The following is a 21,108-nucleotide window of genomic DNA, read 5'->3' on the forward strand; positions in this document are numbered from 1 at the left end:
AGGGCATTTTCCTCATTCACATTTAAGTCTCCACAATGAAATGATTTTATACTTACAAGAGCATTCCTTCCAGAAGAAGACAGATAACGGGGTAATTAACAATTTGGACTCCTTGTCTCCAAAGTCAGTCCTGCCTTATGTCATCCTATCACATCACAGTAATATCCTCAGGTACCACAGGCAGAGGAGAAAAAAAGAATGCGTAAATATTTGAGAAATCAGGTAAAGTATTTCCTTCTCCAAACTGTTAAGCAGTGTCATGGAGGGCAGACACAGTGCCTGCACTTTGGAAGTTGTCCCAGTTGTCACTAAGCGTTTCTTTTAAACTCAGAGACTCTAGTCTGCCCCAGGGAGTTATTAGGGGGCTGGAGAGAGGCTGGTTTCCGTCCGTTGCAGACTCCCTGGGGTTCATTCCTTCGTCACCTTCTGTGTTCCTTTTCCTTTGGTGCTAAGGACTTGAGGGAAATCACTGTTGGGGCATCATAACAGGTCTGTGGTTTCTAGCCTCAGCGGGATTGTCGATGTTCCTTGATAACATTTACCCGCTTCCTGCCCTGATTTACCTGCAACTCCTCGCCTCTTCACCTCCTCTCCTGCATCCTGAGGAAAAGGGGTATGTTTTGTGTCCCAGGCTGACGTCTTTATCTGCACCAACCTTCTCCCTTCCGTGGAGCCTGTTTCATTCATTCTTCCTCTCTTTGCCATGCAGGGTTTTCACTCTCTAGTAGTTTCGTCTCAGCTTACAATCTTTGAAAGGCTGTAAGAACTTCAAACAAATAAATCAAACAAGAACAAATAAAACAAATCAAATCCTTCTTCTGCCCTCCCTCTCCCACCATCTCCAGTCACATCCTGGGTCGGTAGTCCCTTCCTGGCAACCTGCAGGTGCTCTCCCGGTCATTCCCAGATGCCTGCGCTCTCACTAACATTCCATCCTTCCTCACTTTGGTCATGACCTTTGGACCACCAAATCCAGTGGCCTCGACTCTGTCCTCTGGACATAACAACCCTGCTGACTCCTCTCCTCGCATGGGTGCTCTTGTCCCCTTCTTCTGGGACACTTGTGGGACCTTCTAATTTCCTTCAGTATCTCTGACTGCTCCCGGATTTTGTTACTGGGTTTCTGTCTCTTGGCCCTGCCCAGCCTCTGCATCTTGCCAGCCTGGGCTCTGCACCGCCTCGCTCAGACCCTACACTCCAGGCACACAGAGCCCGTCCTCGTGCCCAGACGCACCCCTACTTAGTGCCTTGGCTCCAGCTCTTCTCTGGCCTTGGCATGCCCTCGCTCTGAGCGCCTATGCCTACTCCGTGCCCCATTGAGGACCTAGCGCTTGACATGCCCTGTCTCCTTGGGGCATGATTCAGCAGTAGTACCCTCCCGCTACCTTCCTTGGACACTCTTTGCAAATGGACCTTCTTTTCAGCTCCTTTCTGGTGGCATCCTGATAGTTTCTCTCTCTCTCTCTCTGTCTCTCTCTCTGTCCCCCCTCCTCCTCCCCCCTCCCTCTCTCTGTCTCTCCCCTTACCTCCCTCTCTCCCTCCCACTCTTCCTCTCTCCCCCTCCCTCCCTCCCTCCCTCCCTCCAGGTGCGTGTGGGTATCCCTACATAGAATGAGGTGCCATGGTCTGTGCTGTGTCTCATCCATCTTCACATCCCCCCATAGTCCCTGGTACATTTGTAGTGCTCTTTCAATACTGGCTAAGCAACAGGGTGCTTTCTCAAAAAAGTTTTATTTATTTAAGTAATCTCTACACCCGGCATGGGGCTTGAACCCACGACCCCAAGATCAGGAGTCGCACGCTCCTCTGACTGAGCCAGCCGGGCACTCCAGCAAGAGGGTGTTTTTAATGGAGTATGATGGGGAGTTAGCTAAGATGGACGTCTCCTGTTGGCAAGAGCTCTTCCCACTACACAGGGCGTAGGGCCATTTACCTAGATAATTTGGGCACGTACTCTATCTTGTGGAGTTTTTCAAATTACTTAGATTTAGGGGTGATTTGGGGCTGAATTTTATCAGCCTTTGCATCTAATTTGTTTGCTTTCCATTGGTATCATGGCCACTGAGTCCCTCACCCCTTTATCGAAGGGAGATGCCGACTATATGCACTAAATTACTCTGAACCACCAAAGGCTCACAGCCCAACAAAATCTCAGAGAAAGATGGAAGGGTTTGCCATGTGACTTGTTGCAAAAATGACTATGATCTGAATGAAGTATCTTTAAAATTATACCTGTGGATTTGCATTTTTCTTGCTCTGTCTTATAAAAGGCAAGAGAATATAAATCACAAATAATAGGTGCTTTTGGGGGCAGATGTGTAATGGAAAAATAGTCTCTGCTATGCACTCACCACCCAACACTTAGTGTTTTCCTGAGCTGACGTTTTCAGTCGGTGTCACAGGGTTTCCGGTAGTCACCTCAGAATTAAAGTAGTCATTGCTAGGACTTTTTAAATACCCAGTCTCCCCAGATTCTATCTATTTGGATTATTGTAAAAGACAGATGGGGCAAAGGTAATTCCTTGTACCCTCTTATAGGGTCACATGGTTTTTCTGACCTTAAAAATGGAGACGTCCCCGGTGGAAGCAGGCAGGCTAGTGCCTGAATTACGTAGGTTCTCTGTCCACCTGCCTTCACCTGACTGCCTTCCATTAATCTCCCATAAGGCTACCGCTGCCTGAGAAACTTGGAGCAAGGAAGAGTTTGAGGAAAGGATAGGTTGGAATTGGTATTTTAACTAGAGTTAGGTGTGGAAGTAGATTATGAATGGCTTGGTTTGTTGTCTGCTGTTTGGCTTTCTATCGTACCTCTCCTCTCTGGGCACTGTAAGTATGTCCAAGCATACCTTCCTACATATGTGAAACCATTATCTGGCACGTCCGGCCCCCTGCTCTTGTGAGTTAGCATTTGCTTTATTGGGAGATTTCAAGAAGTGTGATATACCCATTATACTTGAGCTGTCCCCACCACAGCCTTCTTCCCCTCTTCCTGGGAACCACTGGCACTCCACCCACGTTGGCCCCACCGTCCCTTACTTTCAGCCCACTGCCACTAAAGCCTTTTCCTGGTACATATGGACCTTCGGACTCTTGAGGTAGGATGGGCTCCAAAGGGTTACAAACCCAGTCTCCTAGCCCATCCTTGGCATCACTGCCACTTCCTGATAGAACTGGGACTTCTCCATCTCCCGTGATGGGGGAGCTCCTACCTCCCAAGGCAGCCCGTTCCATCTTTGGATCATTTGGACTCTCATTGGTGAAACCATGAATTCCCTGAGTGCGTCCACAAGCCAGGAATTGTTGGAGGGGAAATGGTATGCAAATACGAATAAGACCTAGTTCTCATCCGTGGGAGATGGCAGAGACAAAATAATTACCTCAAAATATTAGAAGCCTGTGGAGGGGTGTGTGCTGTAGGCCAGGGATGCAGGTCCGAAGGTGGGAGCTTATGAAGCATAGCGCATTTGGAGAAAATCAAATGTTCATGCAGTATAGGGTGTGTAGAGGTGAGAGCAGAGATGGCGATTGGCAGGATGGGGTAGTGTAGATTTAATTCTATATGTCACATGGAGCCAGGTGCCATTCCGAGTCAGGGAAGTGCCATGAACACTCTTGTGGGGGTCTCTTGTGGGGGTCTCTTGTGGGGGAAGGATCAACCAGGTAGTAGGACAGGAGTCATTTCTGCAGCTGAACCTACTCAGGAGCTCCCATTTCCCCAGATGACAGGGAATGACACCCTGGACATTTACAGTACTCGACACTGTGCTAGGTCTGCACTGGGACTGTGTAGAGTCAGCTTTTGGCCTTTTTCTCCTGGGGTGATGTCTGTTCCTGGGCCCTATGTGTTGGCCTGGCATGGGGTAGGGAACTGGTTCTTGCTTATCTTTCATTGTATGGTACCGGACCTGCTCAGCCATCATCTGTGGCGACGAAGCCCCCCATCACAGCCTTCTGACATCCAGCCACCTCTCCATTTGGCCTGTCCTTGCCACAGCCTCTGCTACAGGATCCCATCCCTATGCTCTGGGTGTGCCGCCCAGCGGTCATGCAGATTTTAAATCTCCGCTACCTTCAGCGTTTCTCCAGAGGGCCCCTGGGAACTTTACAAATGTCTTCCCTAATCTACTGGACAGCTGTGGGAGGGGCCATGTCAGTCCCGCCTGACGCGCCCACTGTAAGGAATGCTCTACTGAGGCCTCCCCATGTTGGCATGGGGTCTCTGGGAGACCATTTTCTCCCAAAGTTCCTGAAGGTGAATGGGGTACCAGCCCCTCTGGTCTGGGCTGTCTAATGGGTTCACTTGCCTGTCCCTGCCCCTGGAGTTTGATTCTGAGTGGGGGCAAGGGACAGGCCCCGCTCACATTTTCTCACTTCCATCCTTCCCCTCCTTATCCCTCTCCGGATTCTTTCCCCTCGATCTCAGGAGGGGCTTTTCCTATGCCGGGAGGGTAAGACGCTGCCACGTGGTGAACTGCATGTTTTCCCCACTCCAAGGCTTAGAGGAAAACACTCCTCACTCTGAGTCCACTCAGCCTCTGCTTCTTAGTAATGAAAGGGGCACTTTCTGGGATTTAGAAAACCTTTTTTTTTGTAGTCCTCAAAGCATGGCTCTTTCAAGTGAAAGCCTTACCTTTCAAAACTGTTCTTTTTGAAACGAGCCTTCAAAAGAGCCCGTTTCAGAAGTCAGAAGCTGAACGCCTTCTCCTGTATTCTCAGCTGCAGCTTCTTTCCCCTGAGATAATGGAGGTCTCCCCGTCAGTGCCAACAGGACCTCAGGACAGACATCATCCCCAGAAATGAACACGACATTGGATAATATTTCAGAAAATTATTCTGTTACCTATAATATACTTAGTCTTCCTGATGGTGTTTTCGTTGGTTCAAACCCTTTTGGGGCCAGCTGGGGAAGCTCCATGCACCCCGCACCAGGGCTGGTCGTCAGGTCTGTGCTGTGTTCTCAGAAAGGCCTCCCCCTGGCGGTGGTCAGGAGCATTGGGTAAGAACAAGAGGCCTGACACTCTCACATGCCAGTCTTGTCTTGTTTATAAGAAGTTCCAAGAAGGAAACCCCATATGCTTCAGACTTGGAAGGCTGCTGAGGAACATGGCAGGGGTAGGAGGGGAGAAGGTGCGGAGAAACTGGCTGATGAATCAGTTGTAAGGAGGTGGGTTATGGCATAGGGAGGTTATTACCTTTTTCAGTCTTTGGAAGATCTGACCTATGAGCCAGCTACTCCTTCCCTACAATGGCCATGAAGGACCTGGTATAGACCAGAGCTTGTCAAATGTAAATGTGACTACAGATCCCCACAAGATCTCTGTCTCTCTTTTTTCTTCTTTTTTCTCTTTTCTCTTTCTTCTCTCTCTCTCTCTCTCTCTCCCTCCCTCCCTCCCTCCCTCCTCCCCTCTTCTTTCCTCCTTCCTTTCCTTTCTTATTTTCCTCCTTTCTTTTCTTTTCTCTCCCTCCCTCCCTTCCTGTGCAGTTAACATACAATGTTATATACAATCAGAAAGACCAATACTGTATGATTTCACTCATAGGTGGAATTTAAGAAACAAAATAGAGGGACATATGGGAAGGTGGGTGAAGAGAAGAGAGGGAAACAAACCACAAGAGACTCTTAATGATAGAGAACAAACTGTGGGTGATGGAGGGAGGTGGGTGGGAGATGAGCTAGATGGGTGATGGGTAGTAAGGAGGGCACTTGTGATGAGCGCTGGGTGTTGTAAGTGATGAATCACAAATTCTACTCCTGAAACCAATACTGCACTGTATGTTAACTAAAATCGAAATTAAAAAAATAGAGTGTTAGTTTCAGGTGTACAATATAGCGATTCAATAATTCTGTACATGACTCAGTGCTCATCATCATAAGTGTACTCTTAATCCCCATCACCTGTTTCACCTATCCCCTCACCCACCTCCCCTCTGGTAACTATCAGTTTTCTATAGTTAAGAGTCTATTTCTTGGTTTGTCTGTCTCTTTCCCCCCTTAGCTCATTTGTCCGTTTCTTAAATTCCACATATGAGTGAAATCATATGGTATTTGTCTTTCTTTGACTAATTTCACTTGGCATTATACCCTCTAGATCCATCCATGTCATTGCAAATGGCAAGATTTCATTTTTTTATAGCTAAGTAGTATCCCATTGTACATATATCCCACATCTTCTTTATCCATTCATCTATCAGTGGACACTTAGGTTGCTCTACATCTTGGCCATTGTAAATAATGCTGCAGGAAACATAGGGGTGCGTATATCTTTTTGAATGAGAGTTTTCGCATTTTTTGGGTAAATACCTCGTAGTGCCATTACTGGATCCTAGGGTAATTGTGTTTTTAATTTTTTGAGGAACCTCCATAGCCTTTTTCACAGTGGCTGCCCCAGTTTGCATTCCTACCAACAGTGCATGAGGGTTCCTTTTCCTCCACATCCTTACCAACATTTGTTGTTTCGTATTTGATTTTAGCCATTCTGACAGATGTGAGGCGGTGTCTTATTGTGGTTTTGATATGCATTTCCCTGGTGATGAGTGATGTGAACATCTTTTCACATGCCTTCATGTCTTCTGCCCATTTTTAATTGGATTTTTTTTTTTTTTTGGTGTTGAGTTGTATAAGTTCTTTATATGTTTTGGATACTAACCCCTAATGGGATAGGTCATTTACAAATATCTGCTCCCAATCAGTAGGTTGTCCTTTTGTTTTGTTGGTTTGTTTCCTTTGCTGTACAGAACCTTTGTAATACACCCAATAGTTTTCTTTTGCTTTTGTTTTCCTTGCCTTAGGAGACATTCTGACAGATCTTTTTAAATGCAGATTTGGATTCGGTAGGTCTAGTAGGACCTAAGATCCCCATTTCTTTTTTTTTTTAATGTTTATTTTTGAGAGAGAGAGAGAGAGAGAGACCCAGTGTGAGCGGAGGAGGGGCAGAGAGAGAGAGAGAGAGAGAGAGACAGAGAGAGAGAGACAGAATCAGAAGCAGGCGCCAGGCTCTGAGCTGTCAGCACAGAGCCCGACACAGGACTCAAACCTACACAACGTAAGATCATGACGTGAGCTGAAGCCAGACACCCAGTTGACTGAGCCACCCAGGTGCCACTAAGATCCCCATTTCTTTTTTATTTATTAAAAAAACTCTTTTAATGTTTACTTTTGAGAGAGAATGTGAGCGGGGGACGGGCAGAGAAAGGGAGACACAGAATCCAAAGCAGGCTCCAGGATCTGAGCTATCAGCTATCAGTGCAGGGCTCCAACTCACGAACCATGAGATCATGACCTGAGCTGAAGTTGGACGCTTAACCGACTGAGCCACCCAGGTGCCCTAAGATCCCCATTTCTAACGAGCTCCCAGGTTGGTAGATACAGTAAGTCCATAGACCTCACTCAGAGTAGCAAGAATCTAGACCAGGTATCTGGTTCACCCAGGGTTACTTCCAGGGTGAATTGAATCAACATTTCCTGGGGTGATAGCTTCTCACCTACCTTGGAGAGTGAAAACATGCATTTGGTCGTGGTTTCATTTCTTGGTGAGTAGCCTCTAGTGATCTAAGAAAAAGTTGCATTCCTGATTTTAGGGTAAAGGAACAGGCCCAATAATTTCCTGACTCAAAGCAATGGAGCACCCTATTGTTGCATAACAAATTAGGAGCCACTTTATTTTGCTCGTGATTTCGTAGGGCAGAATTTCAGCCAGGGCTTGGCTGGGTGGTTCTTGCTTGGGGTCTCTCCAATGGTTGTACTCCGCTGTGGGCTGGAGCTGTAGTCATCTGAAGGCCCACTTGGGCTGGAGGTCCCAGGTGGTGCTCTTGTATGGCTGGCAGTGGGTGGTCGTTTGTCAGCAAGGAGTTCAGCTGGGGTTGACACTGTAGCGCCTACCTGTGGCCTCTCTGTGTTGCGTGGGCTTCTAAAAAGCATGGTGGCTGGGTTCCAAGAATGTGTGTCCTAAGAGGAGGCATTTGGAGAGTTGGCAATCTCGACAGAAGCCTCAAGGCTTCTTTGGCCCTAGCCTTGGAGGTCAGCCAGCGTCACTTCTACCACATTCTCTTGGTTACAAGCAAGTCACTCAGGCCAGCTCAGATTCCAGGGGAAGGGGACTGTGCCCATATTTAATCTACCCTAATTCCCATCTTCGCATTGAGTAGTCAGGTGGTTTTCTACTTGGCCTGGGAGCACGGGCATAAGACTCTGCGTGACTTTACGTATGCACGGGGCCATTGATCTGTTCTGCCGATTCCTCACCAAGGGAGAGCCGTAGGAGAGAAGGCCCGAGTATTCACGGTGAGGGAAAGATGCTCAGAAATGGCCCAGGCATCCACATGTGGCGTTTGCATTCTAACTGAGGTCTATTTTGAAAGGCAAAAGTCACTTTAAATGAAGCCAGAGATATCGAGGGCATGAATTAAACTTTACAGCACTCTGCTTTGCTTGTCGGAACTACATGTCAAAACCCTCCAGCAAAGCTGGATGAAAGGATGGAGCTTAAGTGAAGTAGGCTGTCAGGTCCACGGTCCTCATCATCCTGCTAATATTGCCTACTACTGTCGAAAGTTTCCTTCATGAACATGTGCTTGGCTGCTTCTTAAAATAGCTCCATAACCAAACACTGCAATTCGGGAAAGCACGATAAAAAAGGTTCTCTGATCATGCTCATTACTGAATATTTTTAGCAGAGCACTAATTAGGATTTGGAGGAAGCCGGGTGCCTCATTATGTCAGCAGAGGGCTTGGCTTCTTTCAGAGACGTACCTCCCCACCAGCCAAAGCAAGTCTGTCCCCGCCCTAAACCTTCGGTAACTCAGCCACAGCGACCTCGCTCTGTGGCTTCACAGAAAGGGTGAGCTCATGTCACCAGTGTCTCATTGACTTGGTAAAATCTACTAGTAACTAGAAATCTTCTTAATATGTCACCAGGCAGCAGGGGTGTGGGAAAAGCGTCTGCCTGCTGACAGATGGGACATAGCCCTCCCCAGAAAGCTCCCTGCTCCGCCACCAAGGTGGGGATGTTGTCTCGGCCCCCCAGCTTGGGACCACTCAGTGTTCCCCGCCCACCAGAGCCCCCTGCGCAGCTGGTCACTTGGGTGCTATTTATATTCATGTGTTTGGATGTTTGTGTCCTCTGCCTTCCATTTGGTTTTCTGCGTTGGAGTCCTTATTCTCAGAAAGTGATAAAAGAAGTTTTGGGCGTAGTAGTAAACCCCAGCTCTGTCTTTGAGCCACAGAATATTAGAAGCCTGGTGCTTTGTCTCAAACGTCAGCAGTGCCAGCCTGCTGCTGATACTGTGAATGTACACATGGTATCAAAAGAGAGCTCAAAGGGACACCTTAGGAGGGGCCAGAAGACTGAAAAGTTCATCAGTGTCAATAGAATCAAAGAGAACTGGGTTTGGAAAGACACTCAGAGATCAATGTTCATCTAGTCAGCTCTTCAGCAAATATTCTTACAGTGCCTGCTTGTCACCCAGTGCTGAGAATATAGAGGAGATTAAGACAGGAGTTCTTTCCCTCGTGTAGCTTGTTGTCAAGTAGGGAAGGCAGTTATTGAATAAGCTGTTTTCTACAGACTTTGGAATATGTGAAGGGAGAGAAAGAAAGCCTGAAGAGCCAGTCTGGGGGTTAAGAGATTGCTTCGAGGAAGTGACGCTAACGGTGAAACCCAGGGGATGACAGGGGGTCAGCTGAGTAGAGAGCACATGTGTGGCAGAGTGAGGGGATGGGCCCAGCCCTCTCAGGACACCGAAGCCCAGTGTCGGGGGGCTCAGGCAAGCCCACTTTGTCACACAGCTCTACAGAACCCAGTGAGAATGGTGCCCCCTATTGGCAGTGTAGTCCAGGGGCCTTGGCTCAGGCAATGAAGTGGGGGAGAGGGTCTGAGATGGGACTGGAGAGTATGGCTCTTGCCACATGACGAGTGGATTGAGGGCACCAAAAATGACATCGCTGGAGACTGGTTTTGAGGCTCTTGCTGTAATCTTTGAACTAGATGGTGTTAGATTGGTTTAGATAATGGTGAAGAAAAGTGGGTGAGTCAGAGAGCTTTTTAGGAGGTAGGTTGGTGCCTGGAAGGAGACGGATTGGACGTAGTTGAGTGAGGGAGAGGGAGGTGGCGCAGATGATCCCAAGGCCATCTTGTCCGGCCGCCTCACTTCTCAGTTTTGGACACTGAGGTTAAGTAACTTGCCTTCTGAGGTGTGAGTCTTGCCCAAGTCTCCAAACTGAGAACCCAGTACCCTTGTCCCCAGGCCCTGTCCATCATGCTGTCCCACCCCTGAGATCTCAGAGTGGCCCTAATCACACTGGGGAGAAATATCTTAATTGCCAACATGTTTCACTTGACAACACAAGTGTGAATATAAACCACATTCTTGTCTCGATAACATTTGTGACCTCTTGATAGCCCTGTATTTGTTCACCCAAATAGATCTCTGAGGACATTAAAGAAAGTCTCCTAGAACTTGGAATTCTCTGTGCTTATTTTTACTCAGTCCCATGTGTTCTAAATGAAAGAGTCTTGAGTGGTGAAACCACCAAGCAGAGTAGACTCTTCTTGTTTTTTTAAATTTTTTTAATGTTTATTTTTGAGAGAGAGAGAGAACAAGTGGGGGAGGGACAGAGAGAGAGGGAGACACAGAATCTGAAGCTGGATCCAGGCTCTGAGCTGTCTGTACACAACCTGACGCAGGGCTCGAACTCATGAACCGTGAGATCATGAACTGAGCCAAAGTCGTATGCTCAACCGACTGAGCCACCCAGGCACCCCCAGAGTAGACTGTTCTTAGGGAGATAAAGTCATCTAGCATCCCAAGGGCATGTCTTCAAATCAGAGACAACGAAATAGTACACTTTTTCATCTTTTCCTCAGTCTGATGAGATGCAGACTTCCTTAGGGAAGAAAGGAAGTTGGGCCACGACCTAATTCATTGGCTCAATTGTTAGGCTCTGTTCACTTACTCGTTTCATTTGCATTTATCCAGCACCTTCCATGTGCCAGGAATGGGCACTGAGCTGGGGGCTGATAATGCAGAGATAGTCGAGGCATAATCTCTACTTTCAGAATATTCCCCTTTTGACAAGGAGGCAGGTATTTAAAATAGTTGTGTTGAGGGGCGCCTGGGTGGCTCAGTCGGTTAAGCGTCCGACTTCAGCTCAGGTCACGATCTCGCAGTCCGTGTGTTCGAGCCCCGCGTCAGGCTCTGGGCTGATGGCTCAGAGCCTGGAGCCTGCTTCCGATTCTGTGTCTTCCTCTCTCTCTGCCCCTCCCCCCTTCATGCTCTGTCTCTCTCTGTCCCCAAAATAAATAAACGTTAAAAAAAAATAAAATAAAATAGTTGTGTTGATGGAAGCCACATTTGTATCCTAGAGGTTGTGGATTCTACTCAGTGATGGCAGGAAAGGCTTCCCAGGGGCACAACCTTGAAGCTGGACCCCACAGACTAAGGAGAAGCACCGTGGCTGGTGCGAGCGGGGAAGGGGATCCAAGGCTTGGTATGAGTCAATGCCAGGTTCGTGCCCGCTGCCTCCAGGGAGCAGGTCCGGGGGGCCGAGCATGCAGTGTTGTGGCGGGAGGAAGTGTGCGGAACCGGGTGTGGAACAGCCACCTGGGGCCACGTGTGAACGCCTCCCTCACACACCCAGGAGCTGCAACTCTGTCCCGGAAAAGAGAGCTAGTAAAGAAAACAGGTCTTACTTTTTTCTTTTTATCTCCTCTTTGCTATTTGAACAGGAATGTTTGTTCCAACACAGAGAACGGAAGGCATCTCAACATCAGACATTATCACCAGAATTGTCCGTGACTATGATGTTTATGCCCGACGCAACCTCCAGAGAGGGTACACAGCCAAGGAACTAAATGTCAGCTTTATAAATGTAAGTGTGCCGCCCGGTATCCTGTGACAACCATCATGTCACGCAAGCACTGCCACCATTTGTTGGATGTCTACTATATGCCATATAGTGTTCTTTCCTAAAAAGTTTTTATTTAAATTCCAGTGCCACTGTCTTCCTGATGTTTTATATTCATTGTCTCGGTTCAGTCTGCACAACGACCCGATGATGTATTATCCCCGTTTTACAGATGGAGAAACCACTGTCCAAAGGGCTAACCTAAGTCAGCCAAAGCACGCGGTAGCGAGCTCCACATATTATAAAGGAGTTACCTCCCCTCCCCTTGCTCCAAGCTGCCTCTTCTGTTCTCAGACTTGTGGGAAGGGTTTCTGGGAGATGGGCCCTCGGGAAAGGCAAGTGTTGTCTTCCCCTCAAAGGGAAGGAAGGAAGGCAAAGGCAATGAAAAGCGAAACCAGAGGCAATGAATTCAAAATTTTCATTTTATTAAGGCCTTACAGATGCTCATTAGAAACTTAACAGCCATCATCATCATCATCATCATCATCACTGTCCAGAGAAATTACAGCTGGTTAAATAAAGCCTAATGTCTTTGGCTTCCTTTTGTATTTGTGCCGTATTGTTCCCACAGAGCTACTGTTAGTTTAATAACAGAGCAACTGTTAAAACAACTTGAAAACAACTAAAACAGGCTGTTAAAAAGCAAAGAGGGCCAGTCCAGTTGCTAAAGGTGATGTGAGTGCATCTGGACAAGTCTATTTGCCCAGACTCTGAGGAGGGGACGACGTTGATTGAAACAAGAAGTCTTCCTCCATACTGAATTTTAACACCGCCCTCCAGAGGCGTTGTATTTTCAAGAGTGATTTTTCTACAAAAGTAGAGGCTTACAGTGATGTGCAGCCGTATGTGTCCAGCAGCTTACACAAGTCGGTCATTGGGACCTTCCAGATGAGGAGGGGTTTGTTAATTGTTGATCCGTGCTTATTATTTGTGCTCACGAAGCAGGGGGCATTGGGAGTCTACACTGTGGCTTCACACGAGTCGGGCAACAAAATAGAAAATGTTGGGTTCAAGTGGTACCAGAGCAAGTGGCTGAAAAGAATTCTGTCGAAGTGATCATTGGGTATCTTATAGAGAATAAAGCCCTGGTTATTTCAATAAATTAAATGCCTGTTCTTTTAAATTGAATCCAGTCAGCCATCCAAGCAAGCCAAACCGTTTCCAAAAGTTATTGCTCGTTCTCTTCCAACAGCCTTTAGATAAGCCACTTAGCTCAAGGAACCGTGTAGTCACTGTGGATGCGCTCATGGCCTTGCTGTGACAGCAAGCCTGGCTGCAGCTCACAGGGAAAATCAAATGTGCTCGATGGGCATGTAGATGGATCAGAGAACCTCAGAGGTGGCAGGAAGCTGAGAGGGGCCGGTCACCCAGTTCGAGTTTCTGCATTGAGACTGGAGTAAAGCTGAGCTCAGAGGGGACCTGGCCAAGGTCCCTCAAGCAGAGTAGAGGTGGAGGCAGTGGCAGCCTCCCGCTTCGCGGCACCCATTCCTTCCGTCCCGTGCTGCCCGAGAGCTGTATGTAACGCTCCTGTAGTATGTGTAGCCAAGTGACAGCACATACCTAGCTCACATCCTACCCCAAGGCCACAGTAAGCTTTAGTCCGGGAATCCTGACCTAGTTGTGCAATATTCCAAGTGTCCCCAAGAATTCTGAGATAGGAACGTTAGTCCCATGTAGTGAAGAAAAAACTTGATTGCCCCTCGAGGAGAAAATGTGTCATGACTTCATGGAGGGGAAGACCCTTCATCTCATGTTATTTTCATGGTTTTGATACTCTGGTCGGGTAACACGATTAAATGCTTATGCTGCTTAATTGTAATCCAACAGCCAACACATACTAAATTTTTACTAAATACCAGGCTTTGTGCCAAACGCTTTATGTGCATAATCTTATCTAATTGTTACAGCAACTCGATGGGGATAGAGATGAAAATTACCCCACTTAACAGATGAGGCAACCGAGGTTTAGAGGTGACCTCTGACCTGCCCAACATACAGGGCCTTTCAGGCACATAGGTATAGCATTGTTGCATTAAGGCTATAAGAAGAACAAAGCCTCAATCCAGAGAAACTATCAGAACAAAAGACTTCTTCATCACCAAGGAAATGGATGCAGTTCAATTAGCTTCATGAAAAATGTCATTACAATGAACATTTTAGTGCAACACATGGGTTTTAAGTCCCAGTCAGTTGCCTATTTATTCCAAACAGTAAGTACTGGTTTTAATAGTGTCCCAGTAAAACAGAATTCAGGCAGCCTGTGAGTGACCATTCTATGTACAATTCGTACTTTTGTCTAAATCCCAGGAAAATTTGGGGGGGTGTTTACCCAATATCTACCTGTAGTAAGCAACAAATACATATTTTTGGTTCTTACATAAGCGACTTCAACTCTGATGTTTACAAGACAGGGAATATTAAAATCACTTGTATTTCATTTCACATAGCCAAGTAGACTAATGACAAATGACTTTTCTTACAAGAGATGTGCCTTCCCATCAGTCTAGCCCTTGGAAATAGCAACATCCTGACTCCTTAGGTTAAGAACAAACATGAGTTGAAATAAAAAGACCATTGATGTGAATGGTCTCTCTCATGCCCTTTTGGCTAAATCACTCTTTCTCCTTTAATTTTTGATCAGGAGAAGAAGTACCGCTTCCAAAACCAGGTAGACAAGATGAAGGAAAAGGTCAAGAACGTGGAGGAAAGATCAAAAGAATTTGTCAACAGAGTAGAAGAAAAAAGTCATGATCTAATTCAAAAGTGGGAAGAGAAGTCAAGGGAATTCATTGGCAACTTCCTGGAGCTGTTTGGGCCTGACGGTGCATGGGTATGTAATTATTTGTCTTCACTTTCATGGAACCACTCAAGGGTGTCCCTTATCTCAGCCCAATTTGGGCATCAGCCCAAGTGGCTTCAGGTCCACATCATTTCTTTATTTAGGTTCTGCTTTATCCCTCAATTTGGCACCCCATAGCACCCGAAGCCAGTTCTGGTCTCTGTTTCTATTTCTTGTTCAGACCTTGAAGCCATTTGGTAATTGTTTAATGTCTGTTGCTGCAGAGGTTGGTTCTCTAGCTCATCGTAGTCTCTCAGTTGGAAATGAGGCAAAGCTTAGGGGTCAGAGTCAAGTGGGTCAGTGGTGGCATGGAATTTGTGTTGTGAGACAAAGCTAATGGGCTCTTGGATCACCCTGGGGAGGAAGGTCAAAAGAAACCTAGCAGCATCCGTCACCTTTTTTGGTCAGGAACCCTGCTCTTCCATCGGCCATAAGAGAAGAGGCAGGATTTTGCTCTGCCTCTGCACTGTCATGCCCTGATTTTCCCGTCGTTTCATGGCATGTATGTGTCAGGAGAAAGTTTTAGGGGACTGAGACCATGATCTCAATCTTAAAACAGAGAAAGCGCAGAGAGTCTTGTCGAAATTCTACACACAATTCTGAGGGAACACTATGAAAAGGGAAAAGAAAATTCTGGAAACTACCTTGTATTCCACTGGTATTTCTCTTGTGCATGTACTTAGAGGTGAAGAACCAGTATTGTCAGCAGCGTTAATAGGGGTTCCATGAAAGAGATCTTTCAAAGCCAACCTTCGTTTTTAAAACAAAGAGAAGTGATTCCACTTGATTTCCTTGATTTTAAATAGCCTAGATTTCCTATTATGACATGAGAAGTCTCTAACAAAATCCACTTCGGCTTAATTATTTTATTGATGGGTTGTCACTGCTGCCTCTGTGCTCATTTGCGCTGGTTCATTATAGGATTATCTAAACGTAAAACACTCAATTAGTAATAGAAAAAGAACGTTTGAGAAGGTGGAAGAGATGCTTTGCTTAAAGACTAGTGGCCTCTACATGATTATAGACGTGGGTGTTGTGCGCCAATCGGGTCCCAGTGGCAGAGTCTGAGAGGGGCAGAGGGTTTGCAAGGGGCTGCTTGAGATTTCGAGGACTTCTAGAAAGAGCTAGTAACAGTGGAGGAGCCCAGTGCTGGGTTCCTTTTCACTTCCCCTGGGCCTGTTCAAGTTTTCAGCTCAAATCAGTTTAATTTACGGGCCATGTATCCACGTCCTTGTCTACGCACAGTGTTAGGGAAGAACATGAAAACAAAGTGCAGAACCTGTTCTCTGGGATTCCATGGGATCTCTAACATCCGGTCTAAAAGTTCCAGGAGTTTAGTGTGTACCCTAATGGTTCACTATCCACAACTCATTTCCAGGGGGTGGACACGCCGCTGGTGGTGTTTTGTTTTCAATGAAACCAGGTGGGTATTCATTTGCTTACAGAGATTCAGAAATGTGTCACTGTGGAGGAGCCCTGGTGTCCTAACTCAAGAGGGTAGCTATTTTCTCCACCTGGAGTGAGCCTCGGCAAGGAAGGAATGTAATTTCATAGCAACTTGGTAGATCTTAGCCGTTTCGGGCTCCCAGTGAAGGTGAAATCATAACGGGAATTGTCCTAGAGGAGTCTGGTGACAGCACGCCGCGGTGATTTTTAAGAAATGAAATCCAGCTTTGAGTCTAGAGGTTTTTCTTTTTAAAACTTGCTATTAGTGTCAAAACTGTTATTAACATTAATTTACCATATCAGCCAGACTTAGACATTGCTTTTTTTCTGTTGACATTAAAAGTACAGGAATAGTTACAAGGATGTTAAACGCCAAGATAAGTAATTTGCTTTTCATGAATATGCTATTATTATAATAATTCTTTATTTGTGGGTTTGGGACTGGAACTCATTTCTTAAAATAGAGGATGTGTATTACCTGCAAATATGGTACTGTTACAAATAACCCAAACTTGGAAAAGCACGAAATAGAAGGATTTAAAGTACAAAATTTGGCAGAATTGGAGTGAGGTATAACATGTAGCTTTTTATAGTGGGTATTCCATAAATGTGTGTGGATTTAATGGATGCATGGACCTATACACAGAACCTTCTAGCATCTGCAAAGGAGATGGTGAGGTATAATTCTCCGTATTCCTATCTATATTGATATCAATATCATATATATAGATTGATACAGATATATACCCTTAGCCTTTTATTGCTTATGGTGCTCAGTACAGGACTTGGTACAGCTTGGTGTTTGGCTCAAATTCAGGAGGCAGAATTGGTTTGCTTGGCCTTCAAAAACGTTCTCAAGTTTCTTTCAGGGAGGGCATGAGCTCGCCATTGCCCACCGTTATTCCCTGCTGCCTCCTCTAACCTGACTCGTACGTTTTTGCTGCCCACCTGTACCCAGGCAATATTTGTGCTTGTTCCTTGTAGTATAGAGTCTTTGATTTTCCTCCAAGTGACCTCATGCTTTCTATTAAGAGCTGTCATAGAAAATCCAAATCCTTCCACATCAGAGTGAGAAGTCGTGGTGAGGACCATGTTGTTACAGTCTAGAAGTTGTATAGCAGGTTAACCCTTTTCCAAAGCCTTTTTCTATCTACTCTATGCATTTTGACTACCAGTAAGGGAGTATCATAGCTGCGTTCTAGATAAATTACAAAGGTCTAGGAAAACTGTGAAACTTTCCTATGGTTTCCCAGACATTTGGAGGTACTGGGCTGGAGGCTGGGCCCCAGCCTTTTTTTCCTGGCCGGCACTGTATCGTCCACCATAGGAATGTCCACGGGAAACAGTCACTTTCGTCCTTCACCCTCCTTTGGTCAGCCTATGGCACTGTGGAGAAACAGATGTACCGAAACCACATTAAGGGTTTGTGACCAAGCCCGTTGCCAAAATGGCACTTTAGGCCAGGTCATCTAGATTCAGGAGCGGTGGTGGCGGCTGTCTTCTTAAGTAAGCAGAAATCATGGTGCCCGTGGTGATGTTATCTATTGGTAACAAATTACCCCCGAAATTAGCGACTTAAAAAGAACACATATTATTTCACATAGTTTCTGAAAGTCAGGAAGTAGCTTAGCTGCGTGGTTATCATTTAGGGTCTGTCATGAAGTTGCAGTCAAGAGAAAAGCTAGCCTTTTAAGATGTAATAGCTGAAGTGACAATCCATTTATGCCATATTCTTTTTTCCTCTTGCATAGTTTATTTTCAATAAAATAAATCTGTAGATCTTAACCCGAGAGAGCTGTAGATAGAATTCAGAGGGTCAGTGAACTTGAATGAAAAAAAAAATAGTATCTTTATAATTACTAACCTCCACCTACAATACAGCTTTCCCTCCAATTATAAATGTAGGTAACAAATGACAATACTCCCAGCAAAATTTGTGGCTTTGTAACCAACCAGTAGAAATAACAGATATTTTAATATCAAATTTTAGGAATTGAAGAGATGTCAAAGTATCCTTTATATACATCATTACTTTGAAATTTTGGTGGTAATTACTATTGGAAATTTATTTTTTTTCAGCCTTCCATTTTATAATTTATGTTTTAATTTACATGTAAGTTAGTTAGCATATAGTGCAACAGTGATTTCAGGAGTAGATTCCAGTGATTGATCCCCTATGTATAAAACCCAGTGCTGAGCCCAACAAGTGTTTTCCTTAATGCTCCTTACCCTTTGAGCCCATCCCCCCTCCCACAATCCCTCCAGCAACCCTGTTTGTTCTGTATTTAAGAGTCTCTTCTGTTTTGTCCCCCTCCCTGTTTTTATAGTATTTTTGCTTCCCTTCCCTTATGTTCATCTGTTTTGTATTTTAAGTCTTCATATGAGTGAAGTCATAGGATACTTGTCTTTCTCTAATTTCGCTTCGCATAATACCATCCAGTTCCATCCACGTAGTTGCAAATGGCAAGATTTCATTCTTTTTGTTTGCCGACTTATACTCCATTGTATATAGATACCACATCTTTATCCATTCACCTGTCGATGGACATTTGGGCTCTTTCCATACTTTGGCTATTGTGGATAGTTCTGCTATAAACATTAAGGTGCATGTGCCCCTTCGAAACAGCACTCCTGTATCCCTTGGATAAATACCTAGTAGTGCCATTGTTGGGTTGTAGGGTAGTTTTATTTTTAATTTCTTGAGGAACCTCCATATTGTTTTCCAGAGTGGCTGCACCAGTTTGCATTCCCACCAGCAGTGCAAAAGAGATCCTCTTTATCTGCATCCTTGCCAACATCTGCTGCCTGAGTTGTTCATGTTAACCACTCTGACAGGTGTGAGGTCGTATCTTGTTATGGTTTTTATTTGTATTTCCCTGATGATGAGTGATGTTGAGCATTTTTTCATGTGTCAGTTGGCCATCTGGATGTCTTCTTTGGAGAAGTGTCTATTCATGTCTTTTGCCTATTTCTTCACTGGATTATTTGTTTTTTGCATGTTGAGTCTGATAAGTTCTTTATAGATTTTGGATACTAACCCTTTATCTGATATGTTGTTTGCAAATGTCTTCTCCCATTCTGTCGGTTGTCTTTTAGTTTTGCTGATTGTTTCCTTTGCTGTGCAGAAGACTTTTATCTTGAGAAGGTCCCAAGAGTTCATGTTTGCTTTTGTTTCCCTTGCCTCCAGAGACACGTTAAGAAGTTGCTCCAGCTGAGGTCAAAGAGGTTTTTGCCTACTTTCTCTAGGATTTTGACGGCTTCCTGTCTTACATTGAGGTCTTTCATCCATTTTGAGTTTATTTTTGTGTATGGTGTTAAGAACGTGGTCCAGGTTCATTCTTCTGCATGTCGCTGTCCAGTTTTCCCAGCACCATTTTCTGAAGGGACTGTCTTTATTCCACTGGATATTCTTTCCTGCTTTGTCAAAGATTAGTTGGCCACATGTTCCTAGGTCCGTTTCTGGGTTGTTCATTCTGTTCCATTGATCTGAGTGTCTGTTCTTGTGCCAGTACCATACTGTCTTGATGATTACAGCTTTGTAATACAGCTTGAAGTCCAGGATTGTGATGCCTTCAGCTCTGGTTTTCTTTTCAACATTGCTTTGGCTATTCAGGGTCTTTTCTAGTTCCATACAAATTTTAGGATTGTTTGTTCTTGCTCTGTGAAGAATGCTAGTGTTATTTTGATAAGGATTGCTCTGCCATATTCTATTGGTCACATAATCAGGGCATATTTTGGGGAAGATACCACACAAGGATGTGAATAAATCCAGAAGGTGGGGTTTTGGGGGGCCATAATTGCTGTAATAGAGGATGTATTCCCATTTATTCAGTCTGAGGGAAGAATTACCAGAGCTCAAAAGGTTACTTTTCAATCTTACCACCTACAATTCTACTTATTTAACTACTTGCTTCTTTTTTTTTTTCTAGATTCTTATAACTAGTCCTGACTCACATTTAGAAGACAGCCTATAACCCAACCATAGCTGCAAAGGGAAGCCTTCCCAACAGAAACTTGGTATTCCCCCTCTTGGGAGGGCATGTCCCTGAAAGACAGACTATCCTCAAGGGAGGGGCATTAAAGGAGCTGAATTCTGAAGCATTGTTGTCATGTTGGTGGCAATGCTGTTCATTTCCAAGGTGTTCAGGGTCAAGTAGCCAGGATCAGGGGAGGCAGAATCAGCTTTCAGGGTTTGCTTTTGGGGTAGGGCCTTCCTAGTGAAACTTGGCTATTTTTGTTCAAAGGGTCAGACACGTTCCATTTAAACATTGTGCCCTAGGCACAGAGGCTATATTTTAAAAACATTATGTATCAATTTGAATGATATGCCACTATAGTCCTTAACTGACATTGAAAACAGAGACTCATTTCCTGTTTGAAATGAAAATGCATCTCTTCTGTTTTACAGTGTGAACACAGACATTTTCCCGGAGCACTAGGAGAGAATAACCTTAGGTCAGGTGCAAGTTTTCAGTTTATCCTGCACCACAAACACTCTTGGCCCTAATCCAATCAGTCTGGTGGATTCCCTATGCAAACCAAATAGGTATTTGCATCTAATATAGGAGATACATTTTTTAGAAACCTTGATGATATGTTCATTTTTTTTTTTTTTACAAAGAACAGATTTACATAATGTGAGGTCCATTAGTAAGTTTTTCAAACTGTGATAAAATGTACCTAACATAGCATTTTAGCCATTTTTAATATATAGTTCAGTGGCGTTTAATATATTCATAGTTGTGCAACCATCAGCACTATCCACTTCCGGAACTTTTGCATCATCCAATATTGCAACTCTGTACTTATTAAATACCCCGTCACCAGTCCCTAGGAATCCCCCTTCTAACTTTGTCTCTATGAGTTTGACTATTCTAGGTACCTCATGGTGGAATCACACACCGTTTATCCTTTTGTCTGG

General features: G+C 45.0%; 1 protein-coding gene across 12 annotated transcripts in view; it reads left to right on the plus strand.

Annotated features, from left to right (window-relative positions):
* Positions 1-21,108, plus strand: part of PCYT1B (phosphate cytidylyltransferase 1B, choline) — a 126,286-nt gene that overhangs the window by 80,717 nt on the left and 24,461 nt on the right. For all 12 annotated transcript variants that reach the window (XR_014136806.1, XM_081793422.1, XM_081793428.1 and 9 more), the window contains 2 exons: positions 11,724-11,866; positions 14,544-14,732. Coding sequence is in view for 11 of the 12 variants with exons in the window: in XM_081793422.1 (XP_081649548.1) it covers positions 11,724-11,866; positions 14,544-14,732 (332 nt within the window). In the remaining variant the exon portion in view is untranslated. The remainder of the gene's footprint in view (positions 1-11,723; positions 11,867-14,543; positions 14,733-21,108) is intronic.

This window comes from Panthera onca, chromosome X (assembly GCF_046562875.1).
Source record: "Panthera onca isolate mPanOnc1 chromosome X, mPanOnc1 haplotype 2, whole genome shotgun sequence".
Taxonomy (NCBI): Eukaryota; Metazoa; Chordata; class Mammalia; order Carnivora; family Felidae; genus Panthera; species Panthera onca.